A 19210-nucleotide genomic window follows, 5' to 3' on the forward strand; every position below is an offset into this window, starting at 1 on the left:
ATATGCAGCCCCCCCCTCCTTTTTTTACAGCAGCATGTCATGGAATAAATGATCATGTGAGTAAAACAGCAGCAAGCAGAGCCGAGGACATACAAGAGGAGGAGGAGGAAGAGGAGCAGGAGGAGTGCAGCCCACAGAAGAACATTAGAGAATATAAGGTGGCAGTGATAGATTTGTGATGCGTCGTCAGCATCCTGATCAGTCGTCTTTGTATGATGATAGTTTGCATGCACACTCGTTGTGTTTCCATGCGTGGGTTTGGTGGTGCATGCCGTGTTGTTGCGAGGACAGGCACAAAGAAAAAAGTACTGATCACCATCTTAAGAGCGTACGTCCACCAGGACTGTTCTTAACATTTAAGGGATGCAAAGGTCACGTGAATATGAAGTTGAACTGAATTTATTTGTCATTGCATGATTGAGAAAAATGTGAATTATAATTATTTATTTTTGGGGTGTTGGGGGCGGGGGGCTCTCACAATTAAAATAATGTATACTTTATATTATATGTTATAGAAGCAAATAAAATTGGTTATATAATTTATTGGTTTGAGTTTGTTTTTTTGCGCGAAAACTGGTCTCAAGCATTTGATAGTTTCCGTCATAGATTATTCCAATATGGAAAAATGCACTTCATAAAAACCGTTAACATAAACATACAATTGGATTTATTTTGAACTAAAACAACTTTTAGAATGATAAAGAATGACTAAGAATGACATTTTTAAAATGCCATTTTCTTTCAAATATATGTTTAATTTATGTTACATTTACCATGTAATCACTGGTATGTAAAGTTTAGGGGGGAAAAAAGCCATCCAGATGTGATGGTCTCCGTTCAGTCATATTTCCCCCCCACCAAATTGCCCATATTTTCCAAATTTACCCAGTAAACTTATGAGCACAGCTCTAACTAAATAGCGGTAAACCTTTATCCAGACCTTGAAATTCTTCCCGCGAAGAAGCAGCAACATGCCATTATTTTTATATATATTCAATTAAAATTTAAAACAATCTTTTTTTTTTTTTTATAGGCAGACTCAGCAAAATTGACTGACTCAACTTGAACCAAACCCATTCAATTTTAAGTTTCAAAGCAAACGGTGTGGCCTTGGTGGAGGTAGTTGAATACGTGGCACTACTCACACTTTCACTTTGGAATGGGTTTAAAAAGTTGCCTGCCATCTCGCCGTCATCCCGCGGAGTGCCAGGGGGATTGTTCATGCCTGCCATGTTGTTGGGAGAATTCTACCACACACAACCGCACAACACAGTCAGTAAGTAGATTGACATGCTTATTATTCAACACACACAAGGGGTTGTACAGACCAGTCAATGCTGACTTTGCGCCTCCACGACGCCGACTAGTCGCTAATAACATGTTTGCTGGCAGCAACAGATGATTGAAATGGACTTCTACGACTGAAGGTTTTGGATGAATTTTGGCTCCACAATATCAAAGTCGAAGCATCCCGAACAACGCAAAGAAGATGGTAGCACAGCGCAAGCTAAGTGACCGAACAGGAAGTAGCCTGGTGCCTCTAGGCACCGCTTCATAAGTAAGGTAGCTCAGAAATATGCATTTGTCACCTTTTCGACGGAAAGCCATGACTTGATTTATAATAAGGAGAGGGCGTGGCAAGATTTGGGGGAATTTAGACTTATAAGTGAGCTCCTTAAATATCAGTTCAAGGTGTACTACTCAGCAGGGAGCAGGGTTGTTGTTGTTATTATTATTTTTTTTTTAATCACATCACGGTACTTAACAGCTTGTATCCTTTATATATATATATATATATATATATATATATATATATATATATATATATATATATATATATATATATATATATACACACACACACATATATATATATATATATATATATATATATATATATATATATATATATATATATATATATATATATATATATATATATATATATATATATATATATATATATATATATATATATATATATATATATATATCTGTGCTGCTTGACGTTGATCTGTACCAGTAACTGGGACCCACTCAATTCCGTTTATGAGCTGTCCGATGTTAGCAAATACTACATGTATTAATTATGTAATCAGCGGCTAGTCGACTCAACTATCATCACATTAGTGCCGACTTGAACAATAAAGAAATAAATAAATAAAACTGAAGTCATGCAACCCCAAAGACACACAACAAAGACTGTATTTCACCTCACCTTTGGCAACCCATCCATGTCACCGGAGCCTGTGAACATACAGCAAAAAAGCAAGCTTAGGAGCGGTCTACTTACTAATTGACAAACCTGTCCCGAGCACCCTTATAAACTTGAAGGAAGCTGTGAGTATTAGACACACAAGAGCGCCTACGGTGTAGGCACCATCAACTCATCTCATCTCATTTTAATTACAGCAGAAGAGAAGAAGGAGGCACTTCCTCATCCGGCCTCTAGAAGGCGCAGTCTGACTTCCAATAAAGAATAGACCTTCATTGCTCACCTAGCGAGCCGTTCATATGGTGCTGTTCCATGGCCCCCATGCCACCCATGGGCCCGTCTGGCCCTGGTCCCATTGGGAACTGCAAATAAAGACCAGAAGAGTCACTAAGAAGATAAGTATCATTTTCATTGAGATTTTTTTTCCCCCTCTTACTACTCACATTAGGTCTGTTTCCACCTGGGCCGATGGGGTTCATCATTGTGTAGATGTTTTCACTCGAGTTTGTTGAATCTACAAGGAAAAAGCAGGAGCAAGTTTGAAAGTGTGTAATGCATATTTATATACAGTATTTAAAAAACAACAAGAATGAAGTTGAAATTGTACATTGAATAATTACATTCATTAACTTGAATAAAGTAACAATGCTACAAGAAAATGAAGAGGAAAAATATAAATATTTACATGTAACATTATTTTTTTTCCTCATAAAAAGTGGAATATTTTGTCATAACACAATGACTTTCTACATAAAATCAAGTTGTGGGCATTTTAAAGTCAAATTTTCAAATACATTAGTGCAACACTGGGCGAACTCTCAATTTCAAGATTGAAATGAATAAGACTCAGATATGTAGTAGTACTTTCGCCTTAATGCCAGTGCCTCTTGCTGTTATTATGAGTGAAGATTATTTATCATCTTTGATTAAGTTTTGATATTTGATGGCTATGTGGACTTATTTCACAACCTCCCCTCCGCCCACATTTGATTTCTTTTCAAATCTGGCAACGAGGATTCAATATTTTTCACCAATATGATCCAAACCCAAAATCATTGTATTTGGCAAAATTTGCCAAAAGTGTTCAGTGTCCAGGAGAAGAAATAATTGCCGTAGAAATCGCCAAGATATAAATCCCCCAAATTTGATTGCAATCATAAGATTTAGAATTTCGCCCCTGCAAAATGACCAAATTGGAGTTGGCCCACTGTAGACCTCAGTGGCGATTATCACAAATTTCTCCTTGTAATATCAGTAGAACTTGTTTTACATAAGAACATAACTTCATCCTCGTAATGAATTTAGCCTTCTTTTCTTTATTGTTTTTGTCTCATATTTTGCCTCATTTTATTGTACAATAACTTTATACTTTCAATATCATAGCTATTTTCTTTTGAAATGATTACCTATTATTTCATATGACTATTTTCCTGAAAACTACAAACCTTTTCATAGATCATACCACAAGTAATTTCTCATAAATTGTTACTATTTGCGTAACATGATTCCCCCCTCTCCCCCTCGTCATATCCCAAGTTCTTCTGTTAACCGCCTGGCACTTTAGCAAGTCTAGTGTGCGTGGGCCTTTCTGGGGGTTCCGGCATATGAAGCAGCCTCAACCCTGAAGTACCTGATTTTTTGGTGAAGAGAGAAGTGTACGTTGGGCTTATAAACAGGCGCATCGTCATTTTCGTGTCAGGGAGATGGTCCATTTCAGTCGGTGTGTGAATTTGGTCGACCTGTTACACCTCACTCAGCATTACGTTTTCAGACCCCACGGCGCATTTTATAATTTGGTGACAAAAAAGTAGACTAGATTTTAAACTGGCTAAAAGGAGGACTCTTGTGCAGCACGGTTGGAGTTATGCAATTTTGGTTTCATTCATCGAGGCACAGGCAGATAAATTCGGCGCTCACATGGACGTGTGATGGATGTCACCGGATTTCATTCCAAAATATTCCATCAGTGTACGAGAAATCCCCCTCTGAATGATTGCGGAAATTAATTAATTGAACAAATTATCATCATTATCTTTCAAACATTTTCATATCACCCCGTCATTATTATTTGTCATACACGGGCGCACAGTTGTGCAGGTGCGAAGTGCTCTCCAATTGCCCATTTCACATGCACAGCCGACCACATCATCCGCAAGGGGAGACCTTGCAGTTTACCTGGCAATGTCATGCACGGACCTCAGCGAGTATATTTCTGTTTCCGCAATGTCAAACACGGCATACTCAAGCCTACTCCATTCCGGCTCCTTGTTGTTGATCTACAATCTTTTTTGTTTGTTTATTTTCTTCAATGTTAATGAGACAATGTTATGCAGAGGCGTACTTACAACAATTTTATATACAAACAATGCTATTTAGAGTCACAGAAGAGAGTTGGGGGAGCGCAAAATATTTTCTTCTTCCTTTGGGGGTGTGTGACAGAAAATAATTGGAAGCATTGTTTTAGGGCATACTCTGCTTTTCGTAAAAAAAAAAAAAAAAAAAAAGTAAAATGTTTGTATGGACCGTGTATCCAGTACATAGTGAGTTAGCCCACTCTAGTTCTCAGTACCTGTACTATCAGTATTCCTGCACTGAAACAAAAAGTTGCGCATAGAAAGGGGAAAAGTCGATGCATCACCTCCTGGACTCGGCATGATGGGAGTTCCTGGTGGACCTCCTCCCCCCGGGGGGCCCTGAAGAGCCAAACAGGAGGAGAGTAAAGTAAGCGCTTGGCAGTGTCAGCACGCCTCCGCGTACACATCACAGCAGAAGATCACTTCATGGTGTCTCTCTCTTTGTCTCTCTCTCTCCCTCTCTCTCTCTCTCTCACACACACACACACACACACACACACACACACACACACACACACACACACACACACACACACACACACACGCACACACACACACACACACACACACAGAAGAAGCCGTCAGCGGGATACTCACCACGTAGTTGCCCGGAGATGAAGACGAATAAGCTATCTGTGGAGAGACGACACGCTGCCATGTCAAACACGCTCAGATGTCAGCGCAAATAAAGACGTGAGTGGGGAGTGTCACTCACCGAGTTATTGTTGGGGTTCGGCCATGGACCTCTGCCGCCAGGACCCCTGATGGGAAAAATACATGCTGTCTATGATAACACACACTGGACACAAGGAGATAATGGCGCGATACAAACATACTAATGCTACGTTTTGAGTCACACTCTCAATGACTGGGGGATTTTTATCTAGTGGACTATTTGGATTTATCCTCCAATCATTGAGGTCCCAAGCATATATTTATCCCACTATGTTTATGTATTTTAAAGCCGGTATTATTTTTGCCTACTGTGGTGGTCCAGCCTTTTTCACATTTTATACTGTAGTATTGTGTGAATATGAATGTCGCCTCACCTTAAATGATAATAATTGGAACAAATAATTCAAGTATAACTAAATGCTGTTGTTTCCAGATGAGCGTCAAGCGCAAAATGAATGTAAACATTTTGTCAGTGTTGTGACGTATTGTTCCATGCACTGCATATTAAGTACAAGTCATTTGTGTAGTTAGGACATGTTGTCGGAATTTAAGATGAATGTTTTTAGAATTCATGAACATGTGGTGGGGTATTGTTTTGAAAACAGGCTACTAACATGTTCATGCCCGGCATTCCAGGCCCCATGGAGTTTGGAGGAGGCCTCATCCCTCCACCGTAATTCTGCAAAAAAACAGAAAAAGTCGGGCTCAGCAACCAACACATCTGGATTTAAATATCCGTATCCTCCTGGCATAGTTGCATCTGTCACAAGTGAACATTTTCAGAATAACAACAAGAATTTAGTTGCCTCGATTTGACCTTTGCAGATTGTCATAAACTAGATGGCTCAAGATTTACACCGCTAAGAAAAATTATTTCTTTTTCTCAAACAGCAAGCTCAAAATGACTTGTGCTTTTAGGCTAACAATGTAAATTTTCATGACAGTAGAACCAATTTATTTGGATTTCAAGAACATAGCCTAATCACCCCGCCCCTCCCCCCCCCAAAAAGTGTTGTGTTTTTGAATAAGGAAAACATTCCATGACTGTAATCACAAATACGGCGACAATGGAGTCCTCTTGCTTATATGTGCATATTTACTTCATGTAACTTCCTGTGTCCTAATTTTTAAAAAAAGGCCAAATACTTGCACTGAGTTGATCGTCTGATGCTCGTTATGTATGCCAACATCATCGGTGAGACACATTTTAAGACAATTTAGAATTGTGTTTTCCCCCATAAAACAAAAATGGTGGAATTAAGAATGGAGATCTTATTTGTATACTACCGTATTTTGTTTAAATTTTGCATATGTACAGTATATTGTATATATGCCTGCGCTGCGACTGAGGCTCCACTCCGAGGAGGAGTTTTGTTCAGCAGACGAACACACTTGTCGAGCAGATGCCACACCAGCTGCCGGTGTGCTCTGTGCCAAGGGTGGCATCGTAGTAAATGGGACCCCCAGTGCAGGCAGGAGGGGGGGGGGGGGTCACCGAGTGTGTGTGTGTGTGTGTATGTGTGTGTGTGTTGTGAGGCTGCTGCACAATCAAGCAGCTGTCCAGTCATTGTCATTTATAAGGACACAGGACAAAACAGCAACAGCCAAGAGTGTAAAATGGAAAGTGTGTCACATTGGCACAACTTTTGGTGAATGTGTTGGCAAGCATGCGATATTCTTCCTTAGGTGGGAGTCGGCAGGGGGAACGTGGAGAGTGGGCAGATTCCAGCGAGGAGCCAAGCTCGCATTAAAAAGTTGTCAAGTTGGCAACGGAACGCGGTGAGTGAATTTGCTATCGCGATACAAATTGGAAGCATCAGCGATACAGCCGAGAGTCAAGACAAGCTTACAGTGTTGTTTCGAAGCACTCTACCTTTTTGATACAGATACAGGGGGTCCTCGTTTTACAAAAGTATGAGCTTGAATTTGATTGTTGAATATTTATGGTCTGGAAGCATTTTTTATACAAATATTGGATCGTAATTAGGATTTTACTATTCTGTTGTGTGAATGTTATTCCGTGCAAATTCAGGTTACATTGTTGCTATTGAGGTGTTCCACAAGGCTCTGTACAACATTTGTTTTGTTTTTTTACATTATCCTCACATAATTGTCACAACTGCTTGCTGTTACAGAGGAAAATTGGCAGCTGGTGAAAGCACAATTACTAGGTCCACACTGCATATATGTCAAAATTACTTGGCATTACAGTAAGATAAGAAAGATAAGATAATAAAACCTTTATTCGGCTCACAATGGAGACATTTGCAATTTCACAGTAGAAGAGATAGTTAAGTTAGATAATAGCGGTTCTCAATTTAGGACAGTTCTGACCTATGAGGGTTCAAGATTTTGAATGGCGTGCATTGAACTATTTTGCCTAACAGCGTAAGAATGCATACAGCACAAGAAAGCAAGCTCAGTTCCTGCTGCAGTTAGTGTTTATCATTTGAACATATTATAGTTATTTTATGATAACTATATTTAATACAATGATGACTTTACAACTACTACGTTCATGATTATGGAAAGCAAATTTGGTTTACCGTGGTTCCCGTACTAAAGTAATTTGTACCTGTGGCCCCATGCCGCCCATTCCTCGAGGGGGATTCATTCTCATTGGACCGCCCATGTTTGGATGTCCTGTGCAGAAAGATGAAGAAACAGTCTTTATGAAAACAACAGCACGAAAGTAATGCTTGGATTGGAATAATTATAAGATTTGATGAGCTACCATATTTCCTCAAATAGTGGCCTCCAGACTGCTAGTAGTATTACTAATACTATTTCCACGACTAATACTACTTCCACTACTACCATTCCTACTACTAATACGACTAATATGATGAAAAATATTGGGTGGTAACTATAATTAACTCAGTCCATAGATGCTACTGTTCCCACATGAATATGAAATACTTAACAGCATTGCTAACTAAACAGCAGCACCTAGTGAGTAATGGTGGCCTTAAAAGATTACATCTTTCTGCATTTTTTAGATTTCCAAATCAAGGACACAGAAAATCATCCGAAAAAAAATGTCAGCTTGAAACAGAGCAGACAAAAAGTGATCTTGAGCAATGAGCCACATGTTGCTTCACCAACACGTAATCATCTGATCACATGATGTGGTAAATTTTCATGATGTGACCAAATATATGTAACATCGTTCTATTTTAGCAGAAATAACCCCCCCAAGAGTCCACATGATGATTAGAGCTGCTACCTTGAGGTCTGGTGGGGTCCAGGCTGTTTGGCAGAAGAGGTTGTGATCCAGGGATGCTCCCTGGTGGCTGGTTTGGCATGCGGAGTGTGGGTCTCGGACCACCTGGGTACCGCGGCGACATGAATGGCTGCAAAAGAGATGAGAAAAATCTTTGAGTTTTTATTGTTGTATTTATTATCATTATTAATGTAAAGGCAAATTTGTGGATAGAGTTCATGCAGCCAGTGAGTGTGGCCAATTCAAATCTACGTCAACAGGGGGGGCTGTTGTAATTCAGAACAATGCACTTGCTCAGGTTCAGTTGACAATGATATGACATTCCTAAGCAAAGGGGAACTTCGGGACGGTGAGTAGGACTTCAGGTAAGGCATTAAGATGAAGTCAAAGAAAGACAAATCTAAGTGGTGAGAGGTTAAAGAGAAACACGCAACAGTAACTTTGTAAAGATCAATATAAGAGGAGGCGGGCAGCGTAAGAGTACTAGTGATGGTTCACATTTTGTGCAGTTCAGTGCCTCTTATGTAACACCGTTGTGTGTTCATTGTCACATCAGCTTGGGATATAAGAAATGAACAACATGCAACATTCACTCACTCGCCACTTCATTGGTTCACCTCAACTGTACAGAATGAAGTCTGCCTTAAGAAATTATTTAACAACATGCTTTATGTTGTGTTGAACTGCAGCATACTGAGAGCTGTTTCTACTATTGTGTCACTCTCACGCAGCTAGACAGATATTGCAAATATTGCACAAATTGCACATATTTCTGTTCAACTTTGAACAAAAATAGAAATGCAGAGGTGCAGGGTTTGATTCTGGATTTAGATAACAGCATGTCAATGGACTGCTGGTTCCTTAAATTTCCTTTATCTGAGGAGCTCAACAGGGCTCTACACGAGGGCCACAGATTTTTAATTTCTACTCCCATATGTGCACAATACAAATGCACACAATGTCACGTCAGATCAAAGTATTTCATTTTGTAGGTTTAAGAAGAAATAAAAACAATTTTGTCAAAGAAAGTAGTTATGCAACACCATCTTGACTTAATACAAGGCTTTTTCTCTTCTCTCTTCTCCTCCGTGACCAACTTGTGGTGGGTTTACGCGCGAGGAAATGCACCGTTGTCAGGCCATGCTGCAATATTAATACTCCACTGATGGGCTCTGGGACGGCGAGTGCCTGGCCGAGGGGGGAAGAGAAGCCCATCCAGATGCATCTCCGCCCCTTCCAACCCGGCCCGCCACTCCTAAATTATTCATCTGCCACGCCGTCCTGAATGCTGCTTGTCCCGAGCCAGCGAAAGAGTGAGTACGTGAATAAAGAAGTGTGTATGTGTGCATGGGAGTGTATGTGTATTACCTGCCCGTGAGGACCCATCATGGGATTGCTGGGGTTGTGTGGGGGAGGCTGCGTATGGGGGGAGGGTTGAGATCCTGGGGGACCCTGGATGCAAACACACACGGTCGTCTTAATAAAGATCAAGACTAAATTCCAAAGGATTCAAACATTTTAGTTTTACAGTGGTTATAAAAAGTCTACACACCCCTGTTGAAAGGACAGGTGTTTGTAATATAAATAATGCGACCAAGATAAATCATTTGGACACATTTTACATCAATTAAGTGACCCGTATAACTTTTTAAAACATCACCAACAAAAAGGAAAGTGAAAAACATACAACTCAAATGAGGTGTTTGCAAAATGCACACCGTCTCATAACTAGTAGGTGGCTGTCTTCAAAATTCACATTCAAACTCATGTGAAATGGGAGTCAGCGCACACCTGGCACCATTGAAAGTATCACCTCAATATCACAAACGTACAATTGTTCCCAGCAACTGACAAGATTCCCTTGCCATTGGTTCCATAACACGGGGACGATCAGTCTTTGACTAAAATCAGTGTTCACATCACACTGTGTAACCTAACCATGTGAGCACTCATTAGGGTTTTAACAATGTTCATCAATACAGCGAAGCAGGACTACCTCAAGATGTCGTGGCCTTATCTGCTACCTCTGTCAAGCTCTCAGCTATGAAGTGACAGTACAGGTGTGTGTGTGTGTGTGTGTGTATGCGTGTGTGTTTAGGTGTGTTTGCACTTCTCTCATCTACTGTGTTTCGCGCATGCAGGCATGCTCCAACAGGTGTGTATCTAGCATCGCAGTGAAAAGCCAAAAGGATTAGGGGATTACTTGCAATATAACCTAAGACACACACACACACAAACTCTCTCTCCTTCTCCCTCATGCACACACACGCATACACACACACACGGTCCTACCGTAATTGTGCCGGCACGCAAATCAGACACACTTAGTCACTGAGGTAGGGATGATTGTTTTTCTTTATTAATTGAACATTTTTTCACCAATATGTGCAGTGGGAAATTGACCTGATTAATACAAGTATAATTACCTGCGCAGTAGTGATTTACTCAAGTAACTATTTTGAAGAATACCAATTACACGATCCACACGTTTTGTTTTGGGTTTTTTTGCCCTGTGCATCATGCAAAACTTCACGACATCATGACATCCATTTTTGATAGCGTTTATCCCGTTTCAAGTCGCGGGTGAGCTGGAGACGATCCCAGCTGACTGTTGATTGGTTGCTTGCCAACTATAGAGCAAATACAGACAAACATCCCGACGCACATTCAATAAAGGTTTGTGCGCTTGAATTTTATCAAGTAGACCATATGTGTCGGATCCGGCCTGCCAGGTCATCTTATGTGACCCGCGAAAGCAAATCACGCAAATCAACTTGCTAAAATCTGTCCCGAAATGTCAAATTGTCATGCGTATTAAATAGCATTGAGATTTTGCAGTCATTTTGTTCCCCCCTTTGCCCTCCCTTGAACAATAATGGAACAAACCATTTTAATTAATTGCACTGATTTCCAAACTTGTCATCGATTGATTGGTTGTGTAAAAGTAATCATTTCTGCGGTTTCGCTGTCATAACGGGCCTCTTAGGGAAGACGTAACTCCAAATTGACCCGCGACTGAAATGAGTTCGACATGAAGTAGACTATTGGTAAAATCGCAAATACTCAAAGTACTTTTACCAATATGCGGTTAAAAACAAACAAACAAACAAAAAAACTGGCATTGCAGCATCGCCAATTTAAAGCACATGGAACTGTTGATTAACTCCATCGGCAACGTTCTGGAAGACCTCAGCTCCACAAGAGAACAATTGCTGGATATACCCCTCCGACCCCGAAAGAAACTAAAAAAAACCACTCGGTAAGACAAATCCCAAAATCAAACACGAATGATAAGACTACAGGAGAAGAAGTCTTCTTTTTATGCTATTAAATAATCTTAAATGTACCACTAATCCAGTTTTCTTTCATTTTTTGGAAAATTTAGTTGAAAAATCAGCAAAACCACCACAGGAATAAAACACAGGTGCTTGCTCTCGCTTCGCCTGTTGACTTTCAAGCTGTTATGAGACGAGCGCGGTAAAGCCGCTTATTAGGCAGACAAACAGCATGCAGCCGTCCTGAAATCTATCCCTGTGTTATGAAAATGTTGGTTTTGTCGGACATGCGGCGGGGTCTTGATGTGTTGGCACAGTAGTGACTCGTGTGTGTGTGTGTGTGTGTGTGTGTGTGTGTGTGTGTGTGTGTTTTGGGGTGGTTAACACCTGCTGTCCTGGCCCACTCTGTCTCTCAGCAGGTTCACGCTGGGGCTAATGCAGCACGAGCTCCATCTGACCTCAGAGGTTATTGTGGTTGTTGCCAAGCCACCCAGCCATCCAGCCAGTGTGTGTGTGTGTGTGTGCGTGTGTGTGTGTGTGTCTAACAAGACAGCCCTGCAGGGTCTGGCTGCATTGACCCAGATGCAGCTTCTTCTCTATATCCTCACACAGGCTAGTTTTCCTCACTTAGGAGGAACCCGCGTTGACATTTCCCTGCTTCATGCCCAACTTCAACACTGCCCTTCAATAATTCACTGCATCATCTGAGAAGGAGCTATTATATTCATAAAAATCACAGTTCAGTTGTGTGCCTTGTGGGGGGAAAACACATTGAACGCATGTGCGTCGGCGTGAGTATGTTTTAAAATCCTCATAACACAGTATTTTGGTATACAGTGGTACCTCTACTTATGAAATGAATTGTTTCTGAAGGAAATTTCTTCACTAGAAAAGGTTGTAAGTAGAGATGCGTTTTCCATGTAAATGTCCTAATTCGTTCTTAGCCCCCCCCCCAAAAAAAATTCAGACATAAATGTTTCCGAAAGCATACAATATATGTAACAAATACATGTTACACTTAGATTATTCAGCAATGAATGAGAGTTGTGCATCATGTAAAAAAACAAAGAATCGAGTCAATATTAAAAATGATGGTCATTTAACTTTTACCTGTGTCCTCTTCGTTTTTTGTTTTTTTTTGCCCTCTTTAGTTCATGTTCTCTCTCAGAACAACTGCCGATTGCCTCAACCCCACAGACGGATAAAATGACCTGGATTGCCAGCTCCCGCCGATGAAGGCAGGGCGCAGGCATCTTGCGTTGTCTCTGTTACTGACAACTTCTGTTATCTGTGTCGCTGAAAACACGATCAGTGGCCTTTTTTTTCTGTTTTTTAACACTAGGATCCCGATGGAGTCAGGAGAGCTTTCTCTCGCCATTCACAGTGTATTATTTTAAGATTGTGTATCATTACTTTTTTCTTGACTGACATTGAAACCCACATGCATTCAGTCACAGATAGTCACAGCTACTACAGTACAGAAGATAATGTTACTTCATAGAATTTCATCTATCGTGGGGCACGGAGGGGGGGGGTCGTCTGGAACATAATACCCACAATTAACAGGGGACTACTATATTCTTTAAACAATAAAATAAAATAAAAGCCCAGTAAATCACTCATTTCAAGCTTGCCAAACTAAGGTCTCACGTGAGACGCTGAGGCTTTTGAGATGTTCTTTGCTGACTTGTTTCAGACAACTTGTTTCCTGTTGCTGAAAATGGGGCTGGATATGGCGTGAGTAGCCTCTGTGTAAACAGATTCATGCCCCCCACAGCATGAAGAATAGCCCGCGCACACGCTTCCCCCATAATGTGCCATAATGGAGCACAGTGTCTCGGCTGGCTGGGCCTCTGCGGGCCTTCCTGCCATTACATGTGAATGAGCCGGCATACGGCCTTTATGACTGCACTGTTTCCCCCACAGGTCCCCGCCGAGAAAGAACACTTCAACTGTCACAGAGGTGTACGCGGGCCAGCACTGTGTGTGCGTGTGTGTGTGTGTGTTTGTGGAGGAGCGGCCAGGAGGAGAGGAAGAGTGGAGTAGGTGGGGGAGGTCTGGGGGGAGGGGGGGCATGGGGAGCGTTAAATGAAGCAATTAATAAAATCATTTTCGAGCCGGCTAAGGAGATAACAGCTTGGCACGGGACCACAAAAGCAACAACGCAGGGCCCTCACTTTCCCAACACTGCTTTTCAGCTAAAGGAAGACCTGCAGCAGCATCTCTGTTAGTGGGTTTCACTCAGCCACCACTAGAGGGCAGTGTGTAGCTGCAGTCGAACGCTAGAAACGCACACACAGACACACACAAACGCACACACAGAGTGAGAATACAAAGCAGCCTGCATCACTGAACACAACAAACAAAGCCAGGAGCAACACGCACACATACACACTTACACACATACACACACATTCACTCACGCACATTGTCACTCCTTGCTAACATTCCAGAGAGCTCTCCAGCTAGCTGACAATATATATAGCACGGGGACAAGATGACAACATGCTATCAGGTCTGAATGGGAGAGATTAAACATGATAGAAAGGCAACGAGTCGTCCGTGTCAATCGGGCAGCGTGGCAGATGAACGGGAAATGAGAACGTTCCGGGTTCGAGTCCCAAAATATGTATGACAGGTTCAGTGATGAATGTTTACATGACAGCGACCGAGTAAGAGTTAGAACTACTGTAATGGAAATTTAACCAGAAGAGAGAGAGATACATATGATTCAAGTCGAGATAATTGTTTTTGATTGAGTGAAGCAGCATGTGACTCGTTTTGTTGTTGTTTTTTTTACTTTCTGTGCCAAATGACTGTCAACAATGTGTTATTATGAGGCGGCTACTGTTTGGTACAAGTGTGACAGCGGCTGCTGTGTTGGTCAAGATTGGAAAACTGCATTCTGGTGACCGCTCTAGACAATTTCAGACCCTAAATTACAGATACAGCGAACTCATGCAAAGAAGCTAACTTCTCCACCTTTTACAAAGATCTTAGAAAAGTTGAGATGTATGCTTTCAGCATAGTTCCTTCACCCCACTTTTCTACTAGCCAGGACTTTGGAGCATCTTATGGCCTGACAGAATGAAGCAAAAAAAAAAAAAAGTTTGGGGGTGTTTTTTCTGAAGCAAACGTCACAGTTTACCTTGAGTGAGCACGATCAAGGACAGTAAGAAGAAAATGTTTCAAGTGCCCATCATTCTTTGGAATCCCTGAGGAGGAATCGCGAGGTGTCACTTTTGTGGCAAGACAAGCAGCACTGATAAGAGTCAAATAAGACTCCATTCCTCTGTGGGATTTTGATATTGAAGCCAGTGACACCTTTTTGGCCCAAATGAGACGGTTCCCTCCTCATAATATTTGGACGAAACATTTGCAGGGATTTTCCCTCAGCTTGTTGTTCTGTCTCCACAATGTTATCATACATGTAGACATTTACATGTGGGCAGCGGGAACTGCCGCAGCACCCTGAAGAACATGAGGCGGCCACACGAACCACGAGACAACTTTGCTACCGTTTTTGATATCGTTGAGGAAAGAATACAGTATTTCTCTTAGAAAAAAAAATACTGTCACACAGATCACATAAAGGGCGGCAGAATGGTTGACTGGTTTGCACTTCCGGCCCACAGTGCAGAGGTGCAGGGTTCGATTACGGTCTATGTGTAGGGAGTTTACATGTTCTCCCCCATTCCTGCGTGGGTTTTCTCCGGGTACTCCGGTTTTCTCCCACATTCCAAAAACATGCATGGCAGGCTGATTGAACACTCTAAATTGTCCCTTGGTGTGAGCGTGAGCGCAGATGGCTGTTCGTTTGTGTGCCCTGCGATTGGTTGGAACCGGTTCAGGGTGTCCCCCGCCTACTTCCCGAAGACAGTTGGGATAGGCTCCAGCATCCCCCGCGACCCTTGTGAGAGTAAAGCAGATCGGAAAATGGATAGATGATTGGATGGATGGATTGATGGATGATCATCTTTTTTAGCTCCATTCTCAAGTTGTTGTGATCCCCCCCCCCCCCCCCCACACACACACACACACATTTCGGAACCTTTCCATCGGAAAAATGTATTCAGTAATTGCATACTAATAATTGTGGACTACAGTTGTTGATGACTTAGTCGTGGGACTGATCAGAGCCAACATGAGTCTTTTTCCTTTTGAGAGCCACCAGCTCGCCATGCCTCCGCTTTGAACAGTGCTTGAATTTGCCTTTGATACTTGCACCGCTTGTTCTTTATATGTGTCATCAAACTTAATCCTCTTGTTGGGCTTCGTCCCGGAAGCGCTGCAATTACCTGTATGCTGAAAAAAACACAACCACCCTCGACTATTTGATCATGTTTATATTTTTGGGAGGTTCGGGGGGCCAAGTGGAGACATGCCGTTGTGGTCCAAACAGCCTCTTCCACACGTCTTAGAGGTGTTTGATTGCAGGTCGTAGGCTCACCCCAATTCAGGCATTAACATGACACGACATTATTTGCATTAATGTCATCTAGACTTTTATCGCACTCCTTCATTCTGCGTTGATGAATGACGCCGATTCTACTTTCACTGCTGGATTTCCGCATGTACACACGGACACACAGGAAATAACTGAATTTCCCTTTATCAGTCCAAAAGTATTTCATTTTATACTACAAATAATAAATCTTTGTTCATTTATCGACAAGGCTCAAAAGCGGTTTCACATCGCAAGTTCACACTTTGTGCCCCATTAAAGTGCACTGTGAATAGCAAAACTGAGAATCCCAGATTTAAAAAAAAATTCAGCGGGGAATCAGGGGACGCTCTCAAAAAACGTTGCTTAGCTGAATGCACTAGCATTAACGTGGCACAACGCACTTACATGACCTATGCTGGGAAATAGGAAGTCACGGCAAGGTGGGGGCTAATTGCGCTAATTAGCTAGCAAGCAACAAGCTTCATCTAGCTAACTAGTGTGGCTAAACACATCATGGAGTCGCTCCTAAGTTAGTATTGATCGTCTCCGTGACAACGAATAAGCTTCTCTTCTGACAAATATCTGTCTCAGAAAGGGATGATGAGGAAATACGGACAAGCCATGCTAATTGCTAAGCTAACCTAAGATTGACATGTACTGTAATCATGAAACATCAGAATTAAGTGTCTGGGTGATTTGAGTACACTTCACAGAAATCTGGTTGGAAGTGCATTAAAGTGGTCCGGATTTAACTCCAAACAGCAAATAGCAGCCAATTTAGTACATATCTGGAGAGAAAATGATGCACTATGCTACACAGCTAAACAGGTCTGACACCGGTAATGAATTATATTACGTCGTAGTGTATGTCAGCTGGAATTGCGGTCTACATGGTTAAAAGTATATTAGTGTATTATATTGAATATTTATAATATCACTGGTCTTATTTGTTTGGTTTATTAAGTTTTATTTTGACTTTTGAGAACTGCACGATTAATGTTCTCAAAATTACATTACAGTAGATATAGATGTGTCTCTCCGCCTCTCTCTCTCTCTCTCTCTAGACTGCAAAGAAAAAAACTTCAATTTCAAGCATTGACATATGCCAGAGACATATTGACATATTGGTCGAACAATTAATGGCAGAAGGTACATGTCTACCTGTTCCCATTCATTCAACAGAATTCAATGCTGCCTTGTGATACGAGCTGTCATTAGGACATTTTTTTTTGTTTTGACTTGCCAGAAAAAAATTGAAATGCAAGCACCGTAAGGTGGCTGTGAACTCAAGTCACTTCACAACAAGCATCAGTTTGGCAGATGAACAGTTCTTTGGGGTGGGGGTGGGGGGGCTTCAAGCTGTGTATTGTCATTCCCAGTTGAAGTTTACTGTCAAACACAAAACTACGAGAATGACTTATTACCATGCCGGTATCATACTGAATCATGCCGGCCATAGGAGTTGTGACACGGTGTGAATGTCACCAAGTTAATTGCATACACAATCTACAGAATTCTTACAGACCAATTCATCGATTATCTTGCCTCTGCCTCCGAAAAAACACTGGTGAAAGAGTCTCCCGATGCCTTTGTGTGCTCTATTCCTCCTCCTCTTGCTGTTATCATTAATTCGCTCTCCCCTCCCCGCCATCTCCCCTCTGCCTGTCCTCCCCAGAGGGCCGTGATGCAGCAGTGATGGACTTTTGCCTGTGAGGGGAGGGGGCTTATATACCTGAGGTGTACACTGTTTGGACCCTCGCGCCGTTTTCTGTTTGCGCATCTCATCTATCTCCCGTTTGCATGCAGCAAAGGGGGGTGGGGGGGGGCTCGTACCACCTCTGCCCCTCACCCTTGCCTATCTCGCAAACAAAGTTAGGGTCGCCCGTGTTAATTACCTCGCTAGCACAGCAGGGAAGGCAAATAAGAAAACTGTTCACGGGTCTGCGAGTGAGCGCGTGTCGCCGCAGCGGCGTGTGCGAGAAAAGAAGCGTCGCTTTGCATCCCATTGTTCGACAGATAGAGTGAGAGTTTCACAAGAATAAGATGAAAAAAAAATCTTCCCCTTTCAAAAGTGAGAGTTGTGCGAAAGGCTGGCAACCGCAGTAGCCATTAGTTGAGCAGGGGAGTGAATGTCAGCTCGCCAGGAATGCGGCGTGTATGCTTTCAGCTCCAGTTTCAGCTATGTCATACTCAAAGTATCGCACAGTCGAAGTGTGTGGGGGTAATTTTCAAGAAAGGGCAGGGAGCATTTCACCTGCGTTTGCTTCAAGCGTGTGACAGTATATCTCTCCTTTCGGGCCAATTGTCTCTTTGGTGATTTTGTACTGATACCTAAATGTGTATCTTTTTTTTTTTTTAGGCACAATTTTACAAAAAAACTGTACATCTAAGATAGGGGCAACTTTTTCATCCGTGAGACTTGCGGGGGGCCACGTCGGACCACGCACTTTTTAATGAGATGTATGATCAAAATGCTATTTCAAAAATGGACAAAATACATGCATATCTGCCAAACACACATTTCAAATAGATTTAGTTTTTGAAAATACATTTTACAAGAGATGCATTTAAGATCCACTATCCTAACCCAACAACAAAAGGCTTTGAAGCAAACAGTAAAATAACCACATAACAACACAGATAACCACTAGGGTTTCTCCGATCAGGGTTTTAAGATACCGATACCGATACCTGTCATCCATGAGTGTTATCGGCCGATACAGGTCACGGGGATTACCAAAATGACCAATTTTACTTCAATATTCGATTTTTAATTCATCAAAGGGCCACACTTCTGAATGCAATAATGACAATATGATGCAATTCTGAGGACCTGACGCTAACCGGAATGCTGTTGGCAATTGAGAGATGACAGAAAAGGCGAATAACAATAAAAATCATTTTGAAAAAGCTATTCCAAAACAATTGAACTCATTGGCTGCCGGGGACATTTATAACAGTCAAGTATAATCCCTATTTTCATCAAGGTGGATTTTTAACAGGTGGATGGAGGAGAGGTTC

General features: G+C 41.7%; 1 protein-coding gene across 3 annotated transcripts in view; it reads right to left on the bottom strand.

Annotated features, from left to right (window-relative positions):
- The window catches only part of ssbp4 (single stranded DNA binding protein 4), a 97406-nt gene that overhangs the window by 3590 nt on the left and 74606 nt on the right, over positions 1–19210 (bottom strand). For all 3 annotated transcript variants that reach the window (XM_052074829.1, XM_052074830.1, XM_052074831.1), the window contains 11 exons: positions 9836–9919; positions 8471–8597; positions 7820–7887; positions 5859–5923; positions 5285–5330; positions 5167–5202; positions 4854–4908; positions 2659–2729; positions 2499–2577; positions 2219–2247; positions 1146–1247 (listed from right to left, as the gene is read on the bottom strand). In XM_052074829.1, coding sequence (XP_051930789.1) covers positions 1146–1247; positions 2219–2247; positions 2499–2577; positions 2659–2729; positions 4854–4908; positions 5167–5202; positions 5285–5330; positions 5859–5923; positions 7820–7887; positions 8471–8597; positions 9836–9919 — 762 coding nt within the window. The remainder of the gene's footprint in view (positions 1–1145; positions 1248–2218; positions 2248–2498; positions 2578–2658; positions 2730–4853; positions 4909–5166; positions 5203–5284; positions 5331–5858; positions 5924–7819; positions 7888–8470; positions 8598–9835; positions 9920–19210) is intronic.

This window comes from Hippocampus zosterae, chromosome 8, assembly GCF_025434085.1.
Source record: "Hippocampus zosterae strain Florida chromosome 8, ASM2543408v3, whole genome shotgun sequence".
Classification (NCBI taxonomy): domain Eukaryota; kingdom Metazoa; phylum Chordata; class Actinopteri; order Syngnathiformes; family Syngnathidae; genus Hippocampus; species Hippocampus zosterae.